This window comes from Aythya ferina, assembly GCF_964211825.1.
Source record: "Aythya ferina genome assembly, chromosome: 23".
NCBI lineage: Eukaryota > Metazoa > Chordata > Aves > Anseriformes > Anatidae > Aythya > Aythya ferina.
In genome coordinates this window covers 2,614,100-2,641,281 of record NC_140321.1, presented here as the reverse complement: position 1 = coordinate 2,641,281, position 27,182 = coordinate 2,614,100, and the positions used below count along the sequence as shown (strand labels likewise).

Sequence of the window (27,182 nt, the reverse complement as noted above, 5' to 3'; positions counted from 1 at the left end):
AACTCAGCACTCAGGTTGTGCTCCACACCTCTATGTGTGCATGGAGGCCAGGTCAGAGACTGCCTCACTGCCATTCCCAAGACTGTATTTTAAGACACAAACTAAGACACAAAACAGGCTGCTTCCATTGTGCTCAACTTAAAGTTAACCAGAAAAACACGACTCGATGCCAAGGTATGACAATTCTGTAATAGGATTACAGGAATAGCCAGTGTGCCCTTGCCACAAAGAAGGCTAACATTAGGCTGCATTAGGCATTGCCAGCAGGTTGAAAGAGGTGATCCTAGCACTGGTGAGGCCACATCTGGAGCAATGTCCCGTTCTGGGCTCCTCACTACAAGCGAGACATGGGCATACTGGAGACAGTCCAGCAAAGAGGCCACAAAGATGATGAAGGGACTGGAGCATCTCTCCAGGGACTGGAGCTTCTTCTCCTCAGGAAAGGCTGAGAGAGCTGAAACTGTTGTCTCTTTCAGCCTCAACCAGTCTGTGGTTCTGTGCTTCTCTGGACAGTGCTCTTCTCCCAGGTCACCTTCTCTCATGTTAGATGCCTCTATTGTCTAGATATATCTACCTTCTCAGTGCAGAGATTGTCATTTATGACTTGCACATTTTTTAAATGCTCCAGTTACTGTAGTTCTTAATTCCCTTTCAGAAATCTTACTTCTCATTTGCACAGGGCAGAATTGTGGGATGTGATGCACACTGGGCACCAGGGCAGAGTCATACATTTAAGACAAAAGAGGCAATGAAAGTTTGATCGGGAAAAACAACAACAGCGACAAAAACAAAATAGATGCATAATTAGCACCATCACCCTGGATCCACCACCACAAAACAACCTCCTGTGAGGCAGTATGCTGCAAAGGATTATTACTTCACGGACCTCAGCTGAGTTCTGTGATACATGCATTTTATCAGATACAGTTCCAAGTTTCCTGTGTACAGCAAGGTTAAAACATGGTTACAATGTGCTTGAAGTCTAATGCCCACATTGTGCATAAGATGGACATGAGCTTCATTTCTTTGTAAAGTGGTATTTCTGAGGCACAATTCTTGCATCAAAATGAAGCTACTCAACAGTGTATTTGAGTTCAAAGCAGGGAAGATTCAACCAGCTTCCAGAGAACATAACTTAAAATCCCCTGTTGCCAGAGTCATTTTGCCTTGGTGCAGGAACATGCCTGTCTCTGCTACATCAGAATCCAGTCTCTGCTCAGTTGCCTCTCCAGTCCCTTTCTTCTCTTGTCTCCACGAAACAGGGTGCAAGCCCTCATTATTTCAGTTTGACCACCACAATGCATTTATATTTGTGCAAGTGAGGGATGATGGGGGGGAAATATTCCTGCAATTGTGAGTACAAGCTCAAGAGAGAGATTTTGACTGCCTCAGTGGTTCTGCTACCCCCTTATTACTACCTTTCTCTTTCCCTCCTTCCTGATCTGTTACCTGGCAAAACTTCTGGTTTTCACCCCTCATACAGGGGCTGTCCCCAGCTTTGGGGATCTCAGCACTGCGATAACAGGAGCACTAGACATTTTTGGTGCTTGCTTTTTCCCTTACCCCACAGTAGAGAATTATGTCCCATTCTCCATCCTTCTTTCTTGTACTCTAGGATTTGTTTTGACCCTCTAGAGCTGATTTTACTGCTTGCAGCTGTAGACCACCTCTTCCTGCATGCACTGTTGGCACTCAACATAGCAACACCACTGCACCTGACAGTGGCAAGAGAAGGTAACCAACCGGCTCTGGGTGTTATAGCCTCGTCCACAACACATGCTGTCACAGTTGCCCTCGCGAGAGCAGGTCCTCCCAGCAGTTCCCAGGGAGTATTTGCTGGGCCGGCAGAAACTGGGGGAGTCCTCCACATACACCAGGTCAGTGGCACGGGGTGAAGCAGGGTGCTTGGTGGAATGGCTGTGTCTCTGTGGGCTGGCCAGCTCTGAGTGGCCCACAGCATCATTGGTGGTGCTGAAGACCTTGACAGCATCATCATAGCGTAACTTGAGCAGTCGTCCAACCTCATGGAAAGGTGAAAGCTGCTTCCAACATGTCCGGACAGCACATGAACCAGAGACGCCATGGCACTTGCATGTGGTTTTGAGACCATTTTTCACAGCCTGATGAGGAAGAGAAGCAGTAATCATTATCTGCCAGGACCACGAGCCTGGTTCTGGGTAGAGATTACACCTCAATTGCAGGCAGCCCGAGAGTACTTCAGTTTTATTGACATTATTCCTATTTTACAGAAATAAAATGAAAAAATAAAGGAATTTCTACAGAGTTGGTCAGAAAGTTAAAGCCTGAATGATTATAAATGTCTGAATATTGAAGCTAGTCAAATTCTTACTAAGCATATGTTTGGAACAGCAGGAGTAGTCAACCATGAAACTGTGTATCTCCAGCATGGTCAATTCCCACTCTTAGCATATTCAAATCAAGACAGTGCTCTAATCAAACAAGTAATTGGACTCAATATATAGAAATAATGTTAAGTCAGTAGCCTGTAATATATAAGCCAAAATGCTTGATCTAATGGCCTCCCTAACCCAACACTGTAACATGACTAGGTCCATAGCAAATCACACAGACATAGCAAATCTCCTCTGGACTCATAAATGATCTCAATAGTATCAATCCTTCATCTGCGTCATACTTCATACCAACACTGAAGCTCTCCTGTTGTCAAACCTCCCTCTGGCCATCACATAACCAACACAGTAATTCAGCCAGTGAGTTTCACAGCTGTTACTGTACTGCATATTACTACCACTCAGCCTTTGATATTGGTAGAGGGTATAGCTTGCTACTCTCCTATTCCAAACATCTAACTCCTTATATCATAATTCAGGAGACTTTCCAGGGAGCTCTCTCTACAAAACTGAGAGCCAAAACACACAGGTAAACAAGGGTCTGGTTTCTGACTAGGGGCAGTAAATACTCCTCTCACAAACAACCTTGGCTGAGGATGGGTTGGAAGACTTGCACTGAACCCTAACTTCTCTTTAGGCCTGATGCTGCAACTCCTCACCTTGATGCCAACATTGGTGTTGTGGATGTCCACCTTGGCCCGTAGGTCTTTGCCAATCCTCTTCTGACCCAGGAATTTTTTCAGGAACTTTGTGCTGTATTTGAGGTTGTCTCCACAAACACCCCATTGCCAGGCCTTGCGGTTCTCCAGGTCTGGGGAGTCATCACAGGTGCAGCGCTCCATGCGCCCAGCACTACATGCTCTGGCCAATGAGTGGGTGAGAGCTGCAGAAGACACTGCATATAGGAAGGCAGTTTCCTTAAAACCTGCACAGGAGAAGGATTATGAGAGGGTAGGTGCAAGAAAGGCAAAATAAGGTGTTCATCCACCTCACTGGCTCTCCTGTCTGTCCATGAGCTAATACCAAGCACAGTACTTGGCTTACAGACAAAAGAGACAAAATTATTCCATTACCTGCACATAAATCCTATCACAGAAAGCCAATATCAGGTTTGAAGCAACTGGTATATTAACATCCCAGTCTCACCTGGTGACTGAGACTGATTCAACATGGAGACAGAAGACCACTCATGAATCAAGGAATTAGAAAGGCAATATGCAAACAGTCCTGGGAAAATGTGTAACTACAAAAAGTGACAGTCATGAAACTCTATTTGTCCCCCTTCCTCACCGCAGAGCTGATAGGTGAATAGGGGCAGTCACTGAAAACATGTTGTTGTCTAAAATCATGAATTATTTTAAAGAGTTTAAAATCATGAACAAACTATTGTTCATAATAATGTTCACATAATAATCATAATATGTTCACGTAATCATAACCACTGTGTTCATATAATCATGTTTAAAATTATGAACTATTTAGTAGAGACTGAAAAACGTATTTTAAAAATACAGTAATATACATATCATTTATTTCAAAATGTTTTTGCTTGGGACTATTTTGACTTACTAGTGGTATTTCATATTGAAAGATGACAAGTAGTTTGATTGGGAAAGGTTACATGTTGGAAGAACATCTTTGGCAAGGACAGAATCTCCAGCATATAAGTGGATTTTATAACTTCTCTGTAAAGAGACTCCCAGCGACTGTGGTGCTGTTTTCTGAAGCTGTTCTCCTTTTTAAACCAGGCTTCCCAGACAGGCTATGTTCACCCTGATAGATATGACCATGACACACCACAACATATAAACCATGTAAGAAAATACAATGCCTGAACAGAAAATGCCTGAAGACATAAGATCAGATAGGAATGGCCATGTGACATGATATCCATGAGCTCCACAGATGTCCCAGAAAGCACTGATTGGCACATACCTCACCCAAACCCAAAATATTTTATTTTCCTGTTTAACTCATTGGAAAATCTTAACATTTCCTCCAGAGTTTATCTGCAAAAATTAAAACCAGTGGAAAATTTTGAATGGAATATTGTTTAACAAGTCCATAATTTAGGAAGCAGACCAAGGATGAGAAAGGCAACTAATCAACATCTCAGAATGCAGGAATGGAAAAGACTGGCCAAAACCAGACAACTGTTGGTTTATGAAAAATACACTTGTACATTGCATGGAGGGAAACATATTGAAGAAAACAAATATTCCACACTGGAAAATTCAAAATTTCTTTCCACATCAGAAGGAAACAAATCTGTTCCCCTAAAAACATGAAAGAGAGAACCACAGAGATCTGATCTAGTCTGCAGTGAGCCCTGCTTTGTGCAAAGGTTGGAAAGAACCTCTAGAATTCATCCAGTCCAACCTCAAATCTTTCCATCATTCTATTCCCTCAAAGAATTCCCATCCAGCTGTAATAACAGATCAGACCAATGACTGTTGAGATCCGGGTGAGGTCACCATAAATCTGACCACAGAAGAGGACAAATAGTTCTTCTGATAACCATCAGTAAGAAGAATGACAAATTGACTAATTATACACATAATGGAGAGGCTGTATTTGCAAATTCAAGACAGACTTCATGCGTGATTGTTCAAATTCAGAAATTTTAAAAGAAATATCTAGCAACGGTCCAGACATGAGAGAGACAAGAAAATATTGAGGAAGTCAAGTAGTTCAATCAACAAACTTCTTCCTGCCTCCACATGTAAGTTGTTGTATCACAAATAACAAGGGACAAGTAACTTCCAGCTAAGCTCTCTGATTGACAATGCTCTGTAAATGTTTGAGGGTACTGGAAGAATAATGGAAAAATGTCACCAAATCCATCTAAAGTTTTGGAAAAACTCATATGGGATTCAGTCATTACAGATTTTGAATAGCAAAACAATGCTCACACGTTTTTGAACACTGGTTAACTCAAAAGAAGAAGCTAAGAAAGGATGAGATACATTTGGAATCCTAAACTTGAAAAACAGTTCCAGTAGCTGATCTCCAAATCCTTACCAGATTCCCAATATCCTATACGAGATACTGATACCAGAAGAGAGGAGTGCATTTTAGAAACACTTTCTCATACCATATAAAGCTAGAAGTACCAGTCAGCTCCACATACTCTGCTAAATCTGACTTTGTGGAACACCACACTGCTTCTGCTATTTCTGAGTAGTGATGGTTTGGTTCTTTCTGTGGTATTCCACGTAACTGCTGGCCAGATATCAACCCTCTTGAAATCAGAGACCATTGCTTGTGGTCAGACCATTGCAGACAGCAGTAACTGAAGATAACGAGCATACTTTCAAATCATGTCCTTCTTCTCCTCCCTCCCATCTCCTTTTATGGCAGAGGTTCAGTATCAAATGCTTGTCTGAAAAATCTATGATTCCTTCTCATTCATTGTAAGGGACTGATCCCCATTTAATTAATTCACAAGCACATGAGTAAAGAGAAAATGAAGCATTCTTAAGGCTTTGTTGAATAACAATAAACAACAGAGCAGCTGTTTAAAATGTATTTTCAGAAGGGTATAGCACAAATGAGCAGGAATCAACTCCAACAAATACGTTATTGAGAAGATCTAAACGGAGCTTTCTCCATGTGTGCTAGGTATCTATCCTCCCACTATGTCAATGGCACTCTTGTAACCACAGCCAGTGGAACCTGGCTGTCAGAGTCTGTTTAAGGGATGACTCCCTCTCCTGCCCCTATATTCACTAGGTGGCTAGTGACTATAATAAAATCTTAAACATACTGTGCAAGGGGGAACATCTAAACACAGACATCTTTTGGGGGCAGTAGTAGGTTCAATTACAAACAAACAGCACAAAGTTGAATTTCAAGATGCTGAAACAAGCCATCTACTCTTGATAGGACCTTGCACGTTTCCAAGTCTTCCTCTGAGCTCCCTTGAATCATTTCTCTAACTTAGCAGCCTATAAATACAGAATGACATTTGCTGTGATGGTAAGACACTGGTCTGTGGTATGGTGTGCTCTAGACCACAATAAAAACTGTAATGGGAGGAGTTTAGCCATACGGTGATTCTGCCAAAGGAAAGATGCTCAAGGTTGAAGATTTGAAGATACTACAGTAAAGACAGTGTGAACATTTCAGAGCAAGTGGAAGAAACAACTCTCTGGGAAAAAAATAAATAAAGAAATAAATAAAATACACCAACAACCAAAGACCAGAGAGGTATAGAACTGTATAAAGCTTTAGAAAAAAAGGACTTCTCAAGATCTTTAGCCCAACCTCCTGCTCGAAGCAGGGCTAACTCCAATCAAGTTGTCCAAGACTTTGTCCAACTGAGTTTTGAAAGTCTCCGGGGATGGAAATTCTACGACCTCTCTGAGCCACTGCTCCTGTGCTGTATCATTCCAACTTCTTCACAACATCAGTGAAACCACTGTTAGAACATCAAATAATCTAAACAACATGAAGCAAAGAAATGGAGAGAGGATTGTGGAGTGCTCAGTTCTCAAGGATTTTTCTGAATGTCTGGATCTGAGCTGTCTTTGCTATAGGTATTATTTTCCCCAAATCATCATTTTGTTTGAGATGAAATATAGCCTGCCTGACCTCCAGCAGCAACTGACCACATTTATGCCACACCTTGGAAACCAAAAAACTCATCACTATTTCACAAGCTTTACATAAAGACACCAACTGCCACCATGCAAAAAGATGGCTTGCAATGTCTTTCTGGGATCATTTTAAATCCCTCTATTTTCACTGATTTTTTAAAAAGTGGAGAAGGAATGAAGGGAAATTTTACATGGATCAGCGGAAAGCAATAGCAACTATACATGACTGCAATAGTCATAGAAGGATTGTAGGTATGGTATGAAGGATGATGTGTGTGTATATGTAAATATGTATATATACATGCTATGTATTTGAAATGCCAGCTTTATTTTCACCATCTACTTCATTTGTTGCTTTACATTGACAGTCTTCTGGATACAACTAGGAAACTTCTCTTGCATAACCTGCAATCCTTGTGTGACTATTGTAGTTATGTAATAAAGCAACAAATGAAGCAGATGGTGAAAATAAAGCTGGCATTTCAAAAACCAGAAAACCCATGGTATACATATACATATATATATTAAAAATATGCAAATACAAAAAATAAGATTGTGGCATCTCGAGAAGCAGGAAAAACATCTGTGATCCTAGCCAGACACTGAATTTTTTTAGTTGTGACTACAAATTAAGTGTGGCTTTTCATCTACTATAAAAATGAACTGTCTCACCAGAACATGATCTTTTCTCCTCTTTTTCACTGGTAGGACCATTAAAGACTGTTATGTGAATGCTTTTCTTGATGGCTTCTCTACAACCATGACAATATCAAATTATCTAATCTTTTCTAAAACTCTTCATCACTACTTGGGTGAAAGGAAAATAGCCCGTTTTCTGACTGATGATTTCCAAAGCAGCAACAAAACAGCATTAGGAATTTGTGAGAAACACATCAAAAGCAGCAGCTGAAAATGTTCGTCTTCTTTGTGAAAGAAACTAACCTGTTTGCAAGTTAAAGGAAAATGAGAACTAATAATTGCTTCCAGCCAACTGTCCTCTCATACAGGGGATGTACACAGCATACTTTACTGTATTAAATCATCATTTGATCCTTAAGATTGTGTAATAAAAGTTTTCAAACACTTATCCTCATCTGCCAAAACAGGTTTTAAATTACAGGTGATATTTTATTTTGTCAATCTGGAGTCCATGGAAATGTTGAGGCATGCCACCACAAGATAATTAAATGTTTTCCAGCTATTTGAAGATGAGGATTATTCAATTGTCATTTTCAAGTTCTTTGAGGTTGATGGAGGCAGACATGTCAGAAAGTCACTCAAAATGATCATGAACAGCTTTTTCATGAGCTTAAAAATTCACAATAGAAGTTTGCAATAAACTAAATCTAACCTTGTATGTGCTGAAGTTTACTAAAATATTAATATATTTAACTGAATAAAATTTGATAATTTTAAATTGAAATGTTATAATGTTTCAATTCCAATGCTAATTAACATTTTAATTTCATCAAAGTTATTCATCTGCTTTTTTGCTAACTTTTATTCATTAATATTATTGAGGGGCTGAAACTGGGTAATACTGAAGTCTGAAACTCAGCATATGTTACTAAATATTACTGAAGAACTGAAGCTCAGTAATAGGTTGGTCAGGTACTATTTGGATGAGGACAGATTCAGAAGAGTGTATATGCATGCTCTGTGAAACCACATTAAGAAATGCTTTCAGGATCTATCCTCATTTAGTTTACCTCAACTTCTTTTAATTTAGAAGATTTATTATGCTGTCTCCTACCTCAAATACAGCACTTACAGGACATTTTCTTCCCCTAAAGCCTTCTGTGAAGCAGAAGCCATTGACTCTTCTGTTTGCTGTATCTGAACTTTTGTGGAAACTCCAAATATACGACAAAAAGTCTTACGAGGTATCTGTAAATGTGCACTGAAATGCATTAGAGCTGATAAATGGCTTTTTAAGTTGAAAATTAGGATTAAATTCTGTATCAGAGAACAGCCAAGGTTTACATCCAAAGACCTCAAAAAAAAAAAAAAAAAAAAAAAAAAAAGTCTTGTCTTAAAATTTCCCTTGAAATAAGGCACTAATTCTTATTTTTCAGAGCATCATTCCTGATTGACAGCCAAGAAAGATGATCAACAAAGGAAACTCCAGTTTTGGACAAAATTCCAAAAGACAAGGGTATGAACTTTCTTTTATATTTCAAACCATGACAAACCGCTAAGGAAGGATGAGGATAAGGCACTTGTCTATTCTGTGGCAAAAGAGCCCAAACTGCATTATATTCCCCGCTCTCATTCCTAGGCAAACCAGATAATCTCTGAGCTACCCAGTTAATGCCCCATGTCCTTTGCTGACTGTGAGATGCATATTCCAGGCAATACAGCACCAAGTGAGATTTTATACTGCAAAGGACTACCTTGTACCTCGCTTCAGCAGACTAGTCCGTCCTTCCAGGCTGCAGTTCCAGCGCTCACTGCGAAACTGGTACTGGCACTCCATGATCCCAAGCCGGATGGCATCACGCAACGTCTCTGCCAAGCCAGGCTCCCTCCGGCAAAGCCTCTTCTGCTTGCGGGACAGCTTCAGCAAGTCACACTGCTTCATGTGAACTTTTCCCTGGGCAGAGTTTGTTGAGGGTCCCAAGGAAGGAAAGTGGGTCAGAGCTTCTTTCCCAGTCAGGCTGAAAAAAAGCAAAAGAGCATTGAATCAAGGAAGACAGCAGTCATGGAAGAGAAAGGTGATCAGAGGGAAGGATAAATGATACTCAGAAATTTCCTGGTTAGGGTATTTTACCAGCTCAAAAGTTTAATCAGTACAAACTGATTAGATTTTGTACCTCTCCACTGCACACCAAGGCAAAGTAGCAGACTAACACTGCAGGGAGAAAGAAGAAACACATGGGTGTTGGCAACAGCAATGCACCTCAGGTGGGAAGCTCTTTTGATTCCATGAGGATGTGTTTTCACACCTCTAGTTTTGTTTCCTGTGCAGTTCTTCCACCATCACAGACCTGTTTCTTAGCCTACATTTTTCTAAATGGTGCTACAATTCACTGTATGCCACAGCACTGTGCTTGCTCCATAAAACATTAACCACATCCTTTCAGGGTTTTGTGTACACTGGTACTATGCCACTAGACGTAGCTAGGAAAGACCAATAGGGAGATATTAACAAACAGCTTTTTAGAGCAAGCACAACTTTTGTCATAAAGGAAGAAGGGGTCAACTAAAATGTATTGTGTTTGGTTGGCAAGTAGCTTTTTTAAACAAGAAATTAGGGTTAAATTCTGAATTAGAGAAAAACAGGGATTTACATCTGAAAATAGTTTCACTTTTCATGGATTTTTCTTTACAAATTTATCTCCCTTGGCATATTTTGGATGCCTGAAAACATGAAGGAATTATTTTACTTTGAGGCACAATTTGAAGGCTGCAAACAAACTGGGAAGAATCATGCATTTGCACAACATTTATCTGCAGTGTCACTCCTGACTGCCAAGCAGGGAAGAATCGCAGAACTACCCCCCAAAACCAGAAACATCCAGATAAATGAAAACCTTTGAAAATCTTTATTCTTCAATCAATCTCAGCCCTGGCATTACCACTTGCAGACTTCTCCAAATGCCACTGTTTTCTTTGCAAGTCCACAGCTAGCTCAACATGGACAAAAAATATGTGAGCCAGTTGGTTCTTGTTCCTCCTCCCCAGTCAGGCAAACTGGGCTGTGCTGCTCCACAAAGCAAGTGTGGGAGTTGGACAAGCAAAGCTGGATAGGGAGGGATGTACAGGAGCAATCTCTGAAGCGTGTCGACAAAGACTACCTTGCTGCTAGCACCTCACCAGTGGTGTAGTGACTCTTCCATCATCTTCCCAGCACAGCTCAGCTTTTGTGCAGACCAAGACAAATGAAGATGCCTTGCTAACAGTGGTTGGGACCTTGGTACAGCACCAAAAAAGGCAAATCCTCAGAGCAGAGCAGGATGTGAGGTTATTCACCTCACTGCATCATTGTTGGCTTCCTTCTAAAAGCATGGCTCTTTTGCGGCTGAATTATCTGACCAGGTCTGACTGGTCATGTCTCCAGGTGTATGTTTCTGTACAATAAATACCAGTCTGCACTGGCAGAGAGAAGACAATAGTCTGTCAGCAAACACAGAAATCCACATTCTCTACCACACTCCAGTTCACAAGCAAAGAATGTTAACCAATGGAGGAGACCAGACTGAAGTCTTACCTAGCTCCACAAAAACCAGACATTTCTAACACTCTGGTCTCAACTGTTCAAGCAAGTCCAAACTCTCATGAAGACTATAACCTTCCTTACAGAGGATGTAAATCAAGTACTGCAGCTGCTGTTTTAGTTCCCCACATACTTTATAGACATTTCCTTGTGAGCTAGTTGTCTAGATCTCTGTAGTCAATCCAGTCTACCCAGGCATGGAACTTAAGAGTACAACTTAGCTGACCTAAGCCCGGTGCACTTTTGCACTCATTGTCACAGTAACCTGCAACCTCCACACACTCACCATTCCATAACTGTGTAAAGTAGGATTAATTAACCCTGGGAAATCATCCAGAGACCAGCAGACTAACCAAGAAACAAGGAATCTTTATGAATCATACAAAAAATATTAAACTTAAGAAACCAAGAAGAATCTCTTAACCTGTTGTCATTGCTGAAATGGGGGACAGAAACATAAGACTAATAGTGAAAGCCAAGGGAAAAATAGGCAATACTGAAAACTGAGGCCAGATTCAGCCTAAGAAACTGGAATTAATGCAGCTTAATGATTTTCTGAATGCAATGCAGACTGCACAGTTCAAAACCAAGTCTGGCAAAGACTGCGCAGACAGGGCTGAAACACTCAGTACACAAAGGACTTGGTGTTAAACCTATTGCCTAAAAGTACAATCGTGTAAATGGGAGAAAAGGTGGCAAATTCAAATTTTGAAAGATGTGAAGATCTACACAGAACAGGAGAAATCTGTTCCAGGCATATTGTGAGGCTACATGAACCTTTGGTCTGACGAAGGACAACCGTTCTTGCAATCTTGGACAGGGATTATCTCAAAGATATCCAATGACCTGCCAGTGGCCAGTGAGTTTTGGGAGAAGCTGATGTTGCCATTCTCCAAATCCTGAATAATGTTAGATGTTATTATTTGTGAAAAACTTAGTGAAGATAATCATAGACACCATATAAAAAGTTTTGAAGAATTTGATTTAATTTTCAGAGCAATCTCAACAGTGCACAGCAACTGCAACCTGAGACCACTGTACTGGTTTTGGCTGGGATAGAGTTAATTCTCTTCACAGCTCATATGGTGAAATGGTTTGGATCTGTGATGAAAACGGTGTTAATATCACACCAATGTTGTAGTTATTGTTAAACAGTGCTTGCACAGTCAAGGTCTTTTCTGTTTCTCACACTGCCCCACCTGCGAGTAGGCTGGAGGTGCACAAGAAACTGGGAGGGGACACAGCCAGGGCAGATGAATCCAGCTGACCAAAGGGATATTCCATACCATATGATGCCACACTCATTGATAAAAGCTGGGAACAAGAAGGAGGAAAAGGGAGCACACCTGGAGTTACAGCATTTGTCTTCTCAAGTAACTGTTATGCATCATGAAGTACTGCTTTTCTGGAAATGAATGAACGTTTGCCTACTGACACAAAGTAGTGAATTAATTCCATATTTTGCTTTTCTTGCATGAGAAGCTTTTGCTTTACCTATTAAACTGTCTTTATTTCAATCCATGAGTTTTCTCACTTTACCTTTCCAGTTCTCTTCCACATACCAATGGAAGGGAGTGAGCAAGCAGCTATGAGGGGTTTAGCTGCCAACTAGAGTTAAACCACAACAACCATACAGAGAGCAAAGATAGCAAGCATAATTTATCTTTTACACTATGTAAAGCAAAAGCTTTGTGGGAAATGCACTTTCTAGAATTGCACCTAGTAATAGTTTAAATTCGTGTTGATGCAATACAACATCCTACACAAATAGCCAGTAGCACAGGCAAACTTACTTCTTGCTACTTCTTTTTTTTACTGATTTGTGAAATTCTAAAGTTCCAACATACAAAATAACTTGTTGTTGTTGTTTTGTTTGTTTGTTTTTTTCTCTAAAAGTGGAAGATGAAAATAACCGGATGGAAATAACACATTGGGAAGTAAACAAAACAAGCAACAAGTGGGTTAATTTAAGATATGTGGCAAAAGCTATCTGGAATATACCTTTCTGTGAAAGTCTTCAGTATGTGAACTGTCACACTTGTTACCTAAGAGATGTGAATGAAAAAATAATAGTCTGTGCTTAGAGGTTTCTTCAGTGATTGGGCTTCATTGCATAGGACTGGTGCACAGAAGCAACTCTCAAAACTAGTCTCACATAACTTTCAATTTAGAGAAGTAGGCAGAGAAATTAGGGTTACCCAATGACACATGGTTGACCAGTGGCACAGCTGGGATCAGAAGCCATCACTCTCAGAGTCATAACAGACATGGCTAAGATTACTCATATACATGTAAGCAGAAGCTTGCAGGCTCTGACTACATTAGCTATAACTGTGTTTTATTAGGGCAAAACTAACATACAATCATATCAAGATCACAGTATGAGAACATTCTCATAAAATTAAATATAAAATGTGCAGATATTTGCAGTTAGGCAAACTGCATGTCATTTTTAGATGATTTAGAGTTTATTATCTACAGATCATACAACAAAAAAGTAAAATATTTGAATTAATGCACACCTGCTAGCAATCTGGAAAAACAATAAGGATCTCAAACTTTTATTTCTCTCTAGTTTTCTGTCTAAGCACTTTACTAAATTCATCATTTTCCTTTAATCTCCTTCCAGCCACATTCCAGCTGCTTAAGAGACTTTTAATGAGAGTCTGTTCCTGTGCAATGCCTAATGTCCCCTGGATCTGAAAGGTCTTAAAAACCCTTAAAAATATGCCTTTTCTCTCTCTTCCCAGAAAGGAGAGAAATCAAAGGGAGCCACAACAGCACTCTATATCTGATTTCACAGGCCTTTCATGTTCCACAGAAATATCCACACCCCACAGATAGCTACAACAAGCATTCTGGGAAGGCTAAGAGAATACTGGATGACGACAGATCAAACCAAGGCCCCTCAGGTGCACAATGGGTCCACAGCTCTCCTCTCTCCCTGGCAGCTCAGTGGAATAGTTTTAAACCATTAGGAAGCAACACTGTGTCTACGTAGATCTTGATTTCAGGGGCAGTGCAGTTCCTGCCACTGACTATCCAACCTAGGCTAGCAGTGAAGTCAATCATTACACAGGAGATGAGATTTTCAGTCCAACTCTGGACTGGCCACACACCCTTGTCTGTTCCCCACATGAGACACTCAACACCCAGCAGGATGATTTTTTAGAAAATATGATTCCCTGAGATAATAACTAAAGACAAGCCAGGAACTTTAAATAATCAAAAAGCACCCATGGAAAGCCCTTACATATTCATTGCATCTGTAGTCCCACATCTTCTCTGTTGTCCCACATCCTCTCTGTCATGCCAGTCACTATGGACTCCATCTACAGACTCCATCTCTTCAAGACTCAGCTGAGTGTTGCCCTCCCTTTCCTTTTTTACTCTCTTTCTGCTAATATTCTCTTTTAAAATGACAATGCAAAAGAGATGCTGCAATACACCCTCCTGATACATTTTACTTTGAGGAATGGTTGTGAGACCCATATGTATTCTGGACATTTAGTTTATCTGTCAGAGGTACAGCTCAACAGGAGGAGAAAGATCTTCACAAATCATTCCAGGACCATTCAGAACTGGACAGCAGAGTCTCTTTTTGTTGTAGATTTAGTCCATTAGACTGATCACAGAAAAGTTGCAATAGCAAACAGTTACCAAAGAGGACATAGGAATGTAGGTAGCTGAGCTAACTGGATGAAAAACAAAGCTCACTTGCCATCTCTAGAAAGACACGGGGGAAGTGAGGACAGAGCTTTTGAAGGTACTAATTTTTTCATTAGTGTCATTTGATGTGTTATGTTCTTTTCAAAATTATGCAAGCCCATGCTTCAACAGACCTGCAAGTCACATGTTCTTTTGTTCCCTCACATGTTCCTCTTAACCTCTAAGGGCCAAAAAATATTATTCCATCATGAAATGAACAATAATTGTACCACTAATTTCGACAGGAGTACAACCAGGACTTTTCCCAAACACAAAGTGATAAAAAAAAAAAAAAAAATGAAGGACACAGCTGAGTTAAGAGGAGCTGCAAAACAAGACAGCACATAACATGAAATTCCAGGAAGCCTGGCGCCTTTGTACCTACCACAGGTGTTTCAGGTTGAGTTATAAGGAAATGCTCCAGTGGATCTGGCTGCCCGCAGAGCACGAGCCAAACTGGACAATGAATAAGACATGCTGCAGCCCACTTCCCGTTTATCTCCCCAAGAAAAGGCTTTACTCAAGTTTGTTGCTTCTGCCATCCCAACAACATCCTACCCAAGCTGGGTCTCTTCTGAATTCTGCCCTGACCTAGTTCTAGGAAGAGGGCAATTGCTGCCCTCTTAGACTGTGTGGGAAGCAATACCTTCCAGCACCCCCTAGACTATTTTTCACTTTGTGAAAGCCTCTCTAAGAAGGTAAGTGGAGGCCAAGAGCTTTTTAGTGAGGTCTAGAGAGACTCCCATCCACTAAAGTTGTTGTACATCCTGAAAGAAAAAATGGGGCTACTTACAGGAGGCTATAGCATGGGCTGTAAAGCAAAGGTGAAGACAAACAAGCATGAAGGAAGTTAAGAAGTACACGCTGTCTGTATGCAAGGGAGACGGCCACTCCTGGATTCCTGCAACTAATGAGCCAGGCAAGCCCAATATAACCTGAACAACAGCCGGACCACATTGCAGTTTATTTACTTGTCCTCCTTTAAAATCTGGCTGTGATTTTCCCCTCTCTGGACCCAGTACTGGCATTTCAAGGTCTGTTCAAGATACCCAATGTACTGATACCAGGCAGTCAAACAATCCCAAATACTGAGAATGTGGTCTTCTGAGATATGCCCACAGCTGCCATTATAACTCCATTGTAAGGCTGTGTTCACCACAGCAAAACTTCTGCTTCGTACATTTGTAGGTGACCTTCATCTTTCCCTGGGCCCTTTGCATATTTTTGCTGGACTGCTCTGTACACTTCATGCCTTACTTCTGTCCTGATAGAACAAAATTTGGTATTTCCTTCATTGCTGCCAACTTGCAATGCTTCACCTTTTCCAAGCCCACTGAACACAAAAGAAAGGACTCAGGTCCTGTTGCTGTCGCTAGCCACCCAAATGCCTCCTTCACTTTTTATTACATCTTTGTAAGGTTTCCACAATTAAAAATAAATAAATAAATATTGGAAAGCAAGATTGAGGTTCATGTCCTTATGCCTCTAGCACTCGGCAAAGTTTAGAGGTAGAATATTGGACCAGGGCCCCAGGGCCCCTCCAATTCAGTAGTAGTTTGGATGCAAGAAACTTTTTTTTCACAAGCTAAGTCATATAGGTATTTACATCAGAAATTCCAAGATATTCAAGTTCCTCCCTACTCTATCAATTCCAATTTGTATTTGAAAGCACCCACATATCTCATTATTAATCACCACCAGACACTCACTGAGTTCATGGACTTGACTTTCTTTCTTGAGCTCCTTCTTGAAACTTTTAAATAACAGATGAAAATGAAAAGGTGAAAATGCGCCGGACACACCTGTGTCAAAACCCTCAAGAAAAAAAAAAAAAAAAAAAAAAGTAAAACTCCAACCTCGGATCCTGAGTTAAACATTGTCAAAAGGCAGCACTCACAGATTTATTATGACCAGAAAGCAATTCATACCAAACAGATCATTGCTACAGAATGAAGAATCATTCAGGTTGCTTTAACAAACAAGCCCACCTAGAGCAACAGCAACCGCTTTGTGTTGCTTATATGAAAGGAAAACATGAACATGCTCACTTCCACTGAGTACAATCATGTGTACATGCCCCTGTAATTGGAAAGCCAAACACTCACAGCAACCCAACTCCTCTCTGAATGACCGAGAAAGCTATAGTCTTCCACAGTCAACAGACATTTAGATATGAAATAAGCTAAATGATATAACAGATAAATTTTAAACCAGATATTTTAAGGAAGCTTTGAAACACAAATGAAATGCCAACTGTGGTCATCGGTAAGCAGTGCCAAGCCAGCAGACACTTGCATGCAAATTTAGGAAGAATTGTCTTGCGAGGATTGGTAGAGGGACCAAGACCCTCCACACGTGTAAGTTAGCAAAGCTCTGCCTGGAGCATTCTGATCACCCACAGCAGGGTCTGAATGTATTAGTGTTTGCACCTCTCCTACACTCACTGTGATATATGCACTAACAGCCCTGGTTACCATAAAAGAGTCTGAAAAACTCTCTGAGAAGCAGCTTACTGAGAAAACAAAACATTTCTTCAGGGGAAATTCTGCGCTGACCTGACCTGTTAAAAACCTATCTTTAGAACAGTAAAACGTGAGGAAAGGACCCACACCTAGGGGCAATTGTGCTGAATGGGATACCATGTGGTATCCCAGGCTGAAGCACCAAGTCTCTGCATGCAGGTGCATCCTTCATCTCTGGACTGGCCTTAATCCCCTGCCATCCGGGGGACCGTGCAACGCCAGCAAGTCCCTCGCACCTGCCTGCTGAGCCCTGGCTCTCTCTGCCAGCCCCCTTCTCCCACTTTATTCCCTCCAGGGAAACAGTTTGGAGAGTTATTATAACCAGCGACCCATCCGGAACTAATTTCAAAACCTGAACAGAAGCAAAGCATGGCTCAAGAAGTCAGCATAACTGCTCCCAGCTAACAGCATCTTCCACCCCGTCCCTCCTTCCCACTCTCGCACAAACTAATACTTCCCCGGCCCTCTCGCCCCTTGCCTCCGCCTCTACCCCCAGGACGCCCCGCCGGGTGTCCCCGCAGCGTCGGCAGTCGCTGCAGGTGCGCTCCCCAGGGACCGAGCTCCCCCGCGGAACCTCGGTGCGCCCCCTCCCCTTGGCAGAGCACCCGCGGAACCTCCGCGCCCCCTCCCCGGGCTCCCCGCACCGCGAAGGCGGCTCCAGGAGCTGAGCCCCGCGGGCGGCGCTGACCCGAAGTAGGCGGCAGCGGGCGGCGGCGGCGGCAGAAGGAGGAGGAGGAAGAGGAGGAGGAGGAGAAGGCGGCTGCAGACGGCGGCGGCAGCGCGCATGGTGCCGGGCTCCGCAGCTTGCTGCGCGGCCGCCCGGCGCCGCGGCTCTTTAAGCGAGAGGCGGGGCGGCCCCCTCCTCCCGTCCCGTCCCGTCCCGTCCCGTCCCGTCCCGTCCCGTCCCGTCCCACAGCCGCCGGGCACACCGTGGCGCACGGCGCCGGGCATCCCCGATACTCCGCGGGGACCCGCCAGCCCCTCGCGTCGTCCCCGGGGCAGGGAGCTCCCACCAAGCCTCTCCAGCCCTGCGAGCCCCTGGGGCTCTGTAGGTCCCCATGCCTGGTGCTGGCAGGCCTTGGCAGGGCATTGGCAGCCTCTACACTGGGCTTGAGGATGCTTGGTGGTGTCCAGTGTAATACATGTAGTGGATGCAGGTGGAGACCATCCCACTTCCAAGCCTTACCACTGCCTTTGGCCATGGAGCATGGCTGCAGGCAGCTGGTTGTGCAAGAGACCAAACTGAGGCTTCAGGGAAAAGATGAAGGAAAGAGGAATCTGCTGTGCCCAGGCTCCCATGTTCACACAGCACATTCCTGCTTCCACTTGGTCTCACTGCCAAGGGCACCAATGTTCATGGACGTGCAGATAGATTCCAGCACAAGGCCTGGAGCACACGCTCAAAAACATGTATAACCAAACTTGCATTGTACAAGCAGACATCTCATGGAAATGTTGGTGGGAAGGACCCTTTAGAGGTCTCCAGACCAAATTCCTGTCCCAAGGCAAGCTGTTATCAAATCTAGATAAGGGGGGCTGTAACTTTGTCCAGTTGCATCCTGCAGATCCCCGAAGATGGAGAATTTCACATGTCTCTGGGCACTTGTTCTATGGCCACACAGCCCTCCAGATTGTTTAATGTCCAGCCCTATCATCCCTAAGTGCAATTACACAAACAGCCATGGAAAACCTCAGCAACAAATTTCCAGAACCCAATAGTCACCATTGGGACCAATGTTAGCAAGGTGCAACCAGTGTGCTCTGGAAACTTTCATGTAACACAAAAAGGCTATGCAGACACGCGTGGCAAGGTTCTAGATGGGCATATAGCCACATGCAGAGGGCTGCAACCAATCTGCACAGCCAATAAATAAGAACGGCAGCTGATCCAAGCTGATGGTGCATTGCTGCATTTCACACCCTCCTCCATCAGGCTGTGTGCCTGTAAAGTTTGCTTTGCAAACAGAGCAAGCATTTGTGCAAGATTTTTAACTACAGCACTTTCTACTGACACCTAAATAACTCAAGCTCAATCTGTAATTACTCCTGTCCCTGCAGCAATATCCTCAAATGTCTCATGATGTGTACTACTGACACCTCTGTTACTTAGGGTAGTGTTCTCCTGTATGTACTTGGGCTTTTCCCTTTTGTTTTCCTACATAGGAGCTCATGGAATTTTCCCAGGGCAGAACATCTCTGCAACCATATTTCTGCCTAAGGCTGGTAGAGGGTGGAAGATTGACATTTTCATTTCAGAACCCATTGATAGGGCAAAAGACAGCATTGCATGGTAGAACTGCTAGAGCACGTGAGGTGGTATATCTCCACGTCTTGCTTTACGGCCACACAGGTGACATATCAGAATGATGCTGTGCTCTGATTGTCTCCTCAGCACAGCTGCAGCATTGCAGACTCTAGCCTGCTCTGCCTGGAAGACAGTGATGGACTGCCCTACAACCCACTGCAATGACTCATGGTTTTAGGAGAGGGATCAAGGTAAGTAGGGAGAACATCAACAGTCACCATCACACACCAGCTACAGTAAGACAAGAAAGCCCTGCTGTCCTCCCTTGTTCAGTCTTGAGCTAGGCCATACCCCTTGAAGCATGGAGGAACAGGAGGCTGAATAGGGTTGTTGTTTGGAAAGAGAAGCAGAGGAAGATATGTGGCTGCATGTCAGAAAAGTCTGTGGTCCCATAAAGGAGGTAGGATGGGAGTTCCAGATGCCATGAAAAATGGGATGAACAACCCAACTGGCTTCATCCCTTACAGAGTTCCGAACACCTACTACTCAGTAGTCATAGAATCATAGAATCATAGAATATCCTGAGCTGGAAGGGACCCTTAAGGATCATCAAGTCCAACTCTTGACACCGCACAGGTCTACCCAAAAGTTCAGACCATGTGACTAAGTGCACAGTCCAATCTCTTCTTAAATTCAGACAGGCTCGGTGCAGTGACCACTTCCCTGGGGAGCCTGTTCCAGTGTGCAACCACCCTCTCTGTGAAGAACCCCCTCCTGATGTCAAGCCTAAATTTCCCCTGCCTCAGCTTAACCCAGTTCCCGTGGGTCCTGTCACTGGTGTTAATGGAGAAAAGGTCTCCTGCCTCTCAACACCTAGTCCTAGGACATCACTGACTTGTCATTATCTTCCCTTTGAGCCTGCTCTGCTGCAGCCTGAAACCTTAATCTTGTTGCCAAATTATTCAAGGTGCATCAGTTCAATTTTGCCTACCCCTCTGAGAAGCTCTTTTCCATTTCTGCTCATCTCAGGACTCACTAGGTACAATATAGAAACTCACTGATTTTCTTAACTATGTTTAGGAGTGTCGGTATAGGAATGTCTTCCAAAGCTATTTTTCACTAAATTGTATAGGAATGACTTGGGGCAGGGGAAATGTTTTGATAGTCTTCTCATTTCTTGTATCAATTCTTGCTGTCATGGTAGCAGAGTATAAAAGCTTGAGCATCAAGGAAGCATGGATATTAACATTTGCTGAGAGCACACCAGAGAGTACAATTTGGCATTTGGGATTATTTTTCAGACACAGCCATAGTGCAGAGACACTCCCAGCCACACACCACCAGATCATGGGAGCAGTTCAGGAAGAAGGCAGCTGCCTGCCTCAAAATCTGATTCTGGAAACACATTGGGAATGCCATGCTGTGGTTGCCAGTGTCACAAGCAACTCTTGATATCTCTGGCAAAGAAGCCTACAATGCAGCCTCTGGTGATCTGCAGAACTCTTTAGCTGGGAGTTGCTTTCCAAATTTGGATGCTCTGGTGCACAAGAACCTGTTACCTCTTCCTAGATGCTCAGCACTGCCAGTAGCTTCCCAGAGTACCAATGGAGCTGCCTGGGTGTTCCTTGACCTGCTTCAGTCCAAGTGAACTAGCTTAGGGAAGTCTGCTTTGTGAGTGCTGGTGGGCAGGGCAGATCTCATGCAGCACCTCTTTCAGCAGATCAGAGGGGGCAGGAGGGCTGATGGCTCCTGGAGAAAATGGCGGCTAATAAGGTGCTTACAGCAATTCTGGCAGTTCTTGGAAGTCCAATGCTGCTATGTCCAAGGCCTGTGGACAGCTCCCCAGGCACATTGCGAAGCCTAGCATAGGGAGGAAAAAAGCATAGACCCCATAGGACTATGCAATCCCACAGGAACCTGCTGGGGAAGCATGAAAAGGAGTGGACAGGATCCAGGTGAGAAAGTGCCAGCAGAAGAGTGTGATGTGTTGGTGTGTACATCTTTTGATCCTAGGCAGAAAGTACTTAAGAAAAGGCCAGCTTACTGAGGGCTGTCAAGGGAGGCAGGCAAAAAATGGTTGTGGGGAGGACACAAACATCTGTCTTGTGCCTCCTGAAAAGTGTCTCTGATATGAGGAAAGAGTCTTCCCGTACAATTTGGAGGCTACAACCACAGACAGATTTTCACATTTTTGATGGTAGCTCTTTATATCGAGAGAGTTGGGGTAGGCAGAAGATATTTTGCTGGTGTGAAGGGGGTAGTTTCAAATTGTATATAAGCATCTGGGGAGGAGCAGGGAACTGTAGGGCAGATGGAGGGAGCAAACTTACTTCATGGTGTTATAGTTGTGGCCCTAAAGTCACAGCTGATTATGCATATTATAGTCCTGCTGAGGAAATGCCCACAGTGAAGAACTGAGGGGAGGAAAAATCAAGGTTACGGACAAGCTGTGCATGTTTTTGTACTCATGTCTTTCATGTAGGCATCCTCCTCTTCTTCCTCCTCTCCCCATTCTGCCAGCAAAGGGAGACCTGGAAGAGGGCTAAGGAAGGACAACCCTACCTGTACCTGTGTACCTGTTGCTTTTCCAACCTGTACCTGTGTACCTGTTGCTTTTTTGCTTTCCAAGCCACAGTGACAGAATTACTGCAGATTAAGTCTTCAGCAGGAGATGTCAAAGGGATGGCACAGGGGATGATATGAGAGGTCACATTGTCCCCAGACCTTTCTTCCTTCTTGGCTTACTGGAGAGCCACTGCAGCAGGGCCTCTTCCAGTAACATCTATCCAGTGCACAAGATGTGAAAGAGCCCAGCATGGGGAGGGAAGGTGGCTCATGCAAGGAGCGAGGAGTACATTTGTAAAGATAATTGTGGTGCAAAATGCAGTGGGCCTGCATGATTTGGGTTTATCAATGAAGAGCTGGGTCAGACGGAGGATCAAGTGAAAAGTAAGTTGGAGTCTGAAGCAGAGAAGGAGTCAGGAGGGACAGGACAGATGTGAAGGAAAACTTGGTAGTGGGGATGGGCATGATGCAAGCCCAAGACAAGAGATATGGGTGGCTTAGCACATCTGCCAAGTAATGCTTTGTGCTGACAGAAAGAATGGAAAAGGCTTTCTGAGAGGAAGGGTGCAGGGTCAGGTGTGCTGAGGACTTGGGAGGAGAAGGGCACAACAGAACATCAGGGGAAGGAAAATGAGGAAAAGGGTACCTGAACATGTCTATCTGTATAGGTGAGAACACTGTTCTAACTGCTCCACTTCTTCCACCTGCCCAGTGCATGGTCAATGCTTAGCTTTTGTCATGGAGTTGACAAGCCAGTAAAACTCAGAGAAGACTGGAGAAAGAACAGTTGTTTTCTGTCCTGGCTTGTTGCTTTATGCAAATTCCTAGCAAGGATGCTTCAGGACTTGTCATTGTAGATCTCTGTCCAGTTAAATTATTTTATTTCAGAGGTGATTTGATCTGTGCTGTTTTGAAAAGCAGTTTCAGGGATGACATTTGCCAAGGTAGAATAGCCATATTTCTTCTAAAACAAATAGTTTTTGTAAATTCAATCAACTGTTGAGTTGAGCAATATTCACAGTCCTGTGGCCATTCATAGCAAGTGTAGAGATATTAGTATGTAGTTAATACCCACAATTCATATAGCTTTTTCATCTATGGAGTTTTAAGGAGCTTTTAATTGAAATTCAGTTGCCACTAGATATTAATGGACAGAGAAGAAAGAGGCACAAATTGTAACACTTTGGAGAAATGTTATTTTTATTCATGAGAACTAAAGAAAAATTCCTACTATTTTTATGCTGGAGTTTGGCTTCATAGGATACTCAGACATTGATCATACATATTGGCAAAGCCAATGCTTACACATTGCCACCCAGGGGCTTTGCAAAATCCACCCTACTCTACATTAAGTTGTACATTAGCCCATCCAACCCTTTCCTGATCAAAGAGCCTGGCAGCAGGCCCCATACATTGAGGAGGGTACCTGAGACTCCATGGAATGACCATGGCTTGCACAGGTATCTTAACCTGTGAAACAAAAACCCCTTCCTTTCATAGCAGAAGGAAGCTTTGAGTCGAGCCAGCACCAATACCGTGAGTAGCCATGCTTGGACTCCACCAAACCTCCTAACTCCAGGCCACAGCATGTACAGAGTGTGCTTGAACTGCCCAAGTGATCTTTACCATGGCTGTTAGGAATTACAACTACGGACAACTTGGCAACTGACCAAGTAAGAATTGCATTCACTATTTTGACAGATCCCAGGTCTTCCAGCTGAAGTGTCCTCCTTTAGTAATGTCATTATTCAGTACTTTTGATTATCTTCATTTTTCCCAGTACATGCTCTGATTCTCCAGGTTATTCACTGTCAGTGGGGAGACTAGAAGAGCATGTATTCCAGTTATGTTTCCTGTCTTGGTCTCTAGCAGTAATTCCTGATGTTCTATCCAGCATGATGTCCATCCTGGAGATTTGAGATGATATTTTTATAGAAGATTGTACTTAATTAAGCACCTATTGTATACTGGAAACTCATTGTCCATAAAGAAAAATGAATGAATTAGCTCAGATATGGATGTTCAAATTGTAGACATCCTATGTCCCATTTTGTTGCATCATCCTATAAAAATGGTGCTTTTTTCTCCCAGCTATCAACTAAAGAGTGACTAAATCCTCAGCCCATCACAGGTAATCTTTTAGGGCAATAACTGATCTTTTACTTCTTGACTAAGCATTGCTCTGCAGTTTTGCTAACACTCAGCTGATCATTTATCTGCATGGCTTATAACATTCCTTAGTTCACGTAAGAAGGAATGGCAAGAAACAGTAACTGTTGCCTGTAGGCAGTCTGATTTCATGGCGCTTTAAGTCCAACTACAGGCATAGGTCAGCCCCCACTTCCATCTCAAATACAGTGCAATAGGACTAGGAAAAGTTCAGAAAATTACAGGAATGGTGATTGAAGACAGATAGGGGCATCTGTAGAAGGAGCTACTGAGTAGGTTGGGATTCTTCAGTTTGGAAAGAAGCCAATTGATAGGAATAGAGTAGAGGTCTTTCAGTGGCTGAAAAAGAGTGAGCAAGAACAGGTAACTATTGCGGCATCAAATTAAGGCAGCTGTTGGTATTTAAAATAAATAAATAAATAAATCACTGGATGCAGTTCTTCACACAACCAAGGTATTGTTACCAGGATTTGTGGGACTGATGGCTATACTGTGTCATAAAAGCAAAGGTTTAAGGGAAACCACGTAGGTTTATGGAAAAGAACAAATACTGTTACTAAAACCATCAACACCACCTTGGGCTGGGGAAGTCCCTGAGCTGCAAATTCTTACTATCTAGGCCATTTTTCAGGGGAAGTGTTTCTACTTGCACATTCTGTTCTTGTACTTTTCCCAAGGAATCTGCTTTTGCACATTGTCCCTGCTGGACATGAGCCCAATTTGAAAATCAAAACAGAAAACTGGGAAAATTGGGAAATAGATCAAAAGTAAAATCAAATTACAAAGTTTGTAAAACTGAAAACAAGAGAAAAGCAGAAGGGAACCTGATGAAATTTCTCTGAAAATGCCCACCACTCCCTGAGGGCATCCAAGCAGCTGGTGGGGACTTCCTAGAGTAGTCTTGTCTGGACAGGCAACAGGGCCATGAACCAATAGTTGGATCCACAGTCACCCATGGTGGTGGGTAGCTACAGACTTATGGTTGTCCCATGGACAGAAATTTGACCAGGGCAGGGGGACACTGACAAGGAAGACAATGACCCCATGAAGCAATAGTTGAGATACATGCAGATAAAGCAAAAGGGAGGATTATCAACAGGAATCTCTGGACCTGGAGGATGGCTTGCAGCCTTGAAGTACATGTTCTCCAGAGTCTTTCTCTCACCACAGTAAGAAGCTCTGTGAAAAGTGCTGTGACCTGTACTGTGAGCACACCCACCTCCACTACTCTATGCTGGATTTTACAATCTAATTTCCAGTCTGGACCTGAATAGAAACTGAAACCCTAGATTTCCTCCCCTCCTTTTAACAGTAAAAAATCCTGCCATTCTACATTAGTGCAGCAATTCAGGATAAGGAGATGGAGTGTTCCTTGGATGCAGTTTGGAGTGAGCCATCTGGGTGTTGTTTGTCCAGACAAAATGGTGTGTTGGGACAGCTAGGAAGGCTGGTGACACTGAAGTCTAAAAATGAAGCATGCAGAGCCAAAATGAGGGGTCAGCAGAGCCTACACTTCTGTGTGATTGCTCAAGATAGGAAAGGAGAGCAAGTTTCTTTGAGGAAAGAGGAGAGTAGAGGAGAGGTCACCTAGTAGGGGAGAGCCCCACCAGCCCTAGCTGAGGATTTTTAAGTCTTAGTAAGCCCCACCAAGACCAAAGTTCATCTCAGAGAGGGGATCTCTACCATCTGCCCAGGAAGACAGGTTATACAACAGAAACTTGGAAAGGATGATTTCACCCATCTTGCTGTCCATGGAAGGTCTAGTCATGCCAAAACACTGTCAATTTTGCCAAGGTCCTAGGGAAAGACCAGCAGTTTAGAAGGGTCTAAACGGAGCTGTCTCAGGTGGATGGAAAATAACTATTGATCTTAACTAATATTCAAGCAGTCCATGTAGAGTTGCTGGGCTCCAATAGGAGAAGCTGAAGGTGCCAATAAAGGAGAAACAGCCAGTCTCACACTTCACTGCTGCCTAAAGAGGAATCACTCTATCCCTGCTTTCTCCACCCCCCTTCTGCTCCCAACAGCATGTTCCTTACCAATACTTTGGACAGGCTATTGTTGCCATATGCTACCAAATCAAGGAGCAGAACTGGTCCTTTTTAGGGCCCTGAGGCCATCATGCTGGCTCCTGGTGGGATGTATGGGTGCACAACCCTTAGTGGAGAGACAAAAGATGTGGAGAACAGTCGTCTTTTGTCAACAGTTAGCTGGGCTCACAATGTCTCATGGAGTTTTCTCCAGGAACATCCAGCCCCAGACTCACATGTAGTCTGGTAGACAAAGCCTTCAGCCACAGCATGAACTACATTTTAGACCACCTGCTTGAAATGAGTCCTGAACTGTCAGCTTCTGAGCTTATGTGAGCTGGACCTTACCCAAAGCATCTTAAATTCAGCTCTGTAGTCTTCACTTTGGTCCCTTTTCCACTTTTGCCAGGTATGCCCACAACTGCCAGTTGGTGCATTGGTACAAGTCGATAATTTTGCAGGTATGGACAAATCACTGTTTTCAAAGCACTTAACATACAACTCATCAGTCAGGTGCACTTAGATAGTCTGAGTCAGGTTTAGGAAAACAACATCCAGAGAGTCAGCCAACCATGAAGCATCCTGACACTTCCCTATCCTCGACCAGCGGGGCCATGTTCCAAGCGTGGGACCAAGTCCTAGATCATATTTGAGCCCACAGAGCTTAATAAATGTTTTCAGAAGTTGTGTTTTAAATTCTCTGGGTTTGCTTTAAGCCACAGTTTCCTGGCCACATTGTGTGGGATAGTAGCTTTAT

General features: G+C 43.1%; 1 protein-coding gene across 1 annotated transcript; it reads right to left on the bottom strand.

The window, feature by feature from the left end:
* Positions 1 to 1,393: 1,393 nt before the first annotated feature.
* Positions 1,394 to 9,566, bottom strand: WNT9B (Wnt family member 9B). The gene is made up of 3 exons (XM_084496040.1): positions 9,371 to 9,566; positions 3,032 to 3,297; positions 1,394 to 2,120 (listed from the first exon to the last, which is right to left on the bottom strand). Exons 1-3 carry the CDS (start codon positions 9,549 to 9,551, stop codon positions 1,644 to 1,646), a joined length of 924 nt encoding a protein of 307 aa, XP_084352166.1. The 5' UTR covers positions 9,552 to 9,566; the 3' UTR covers positions 1,394 to 1,643.
* Between the last annotated feature and the right edge of the window lie 17,616 nt (positions 9,567 to 27,182).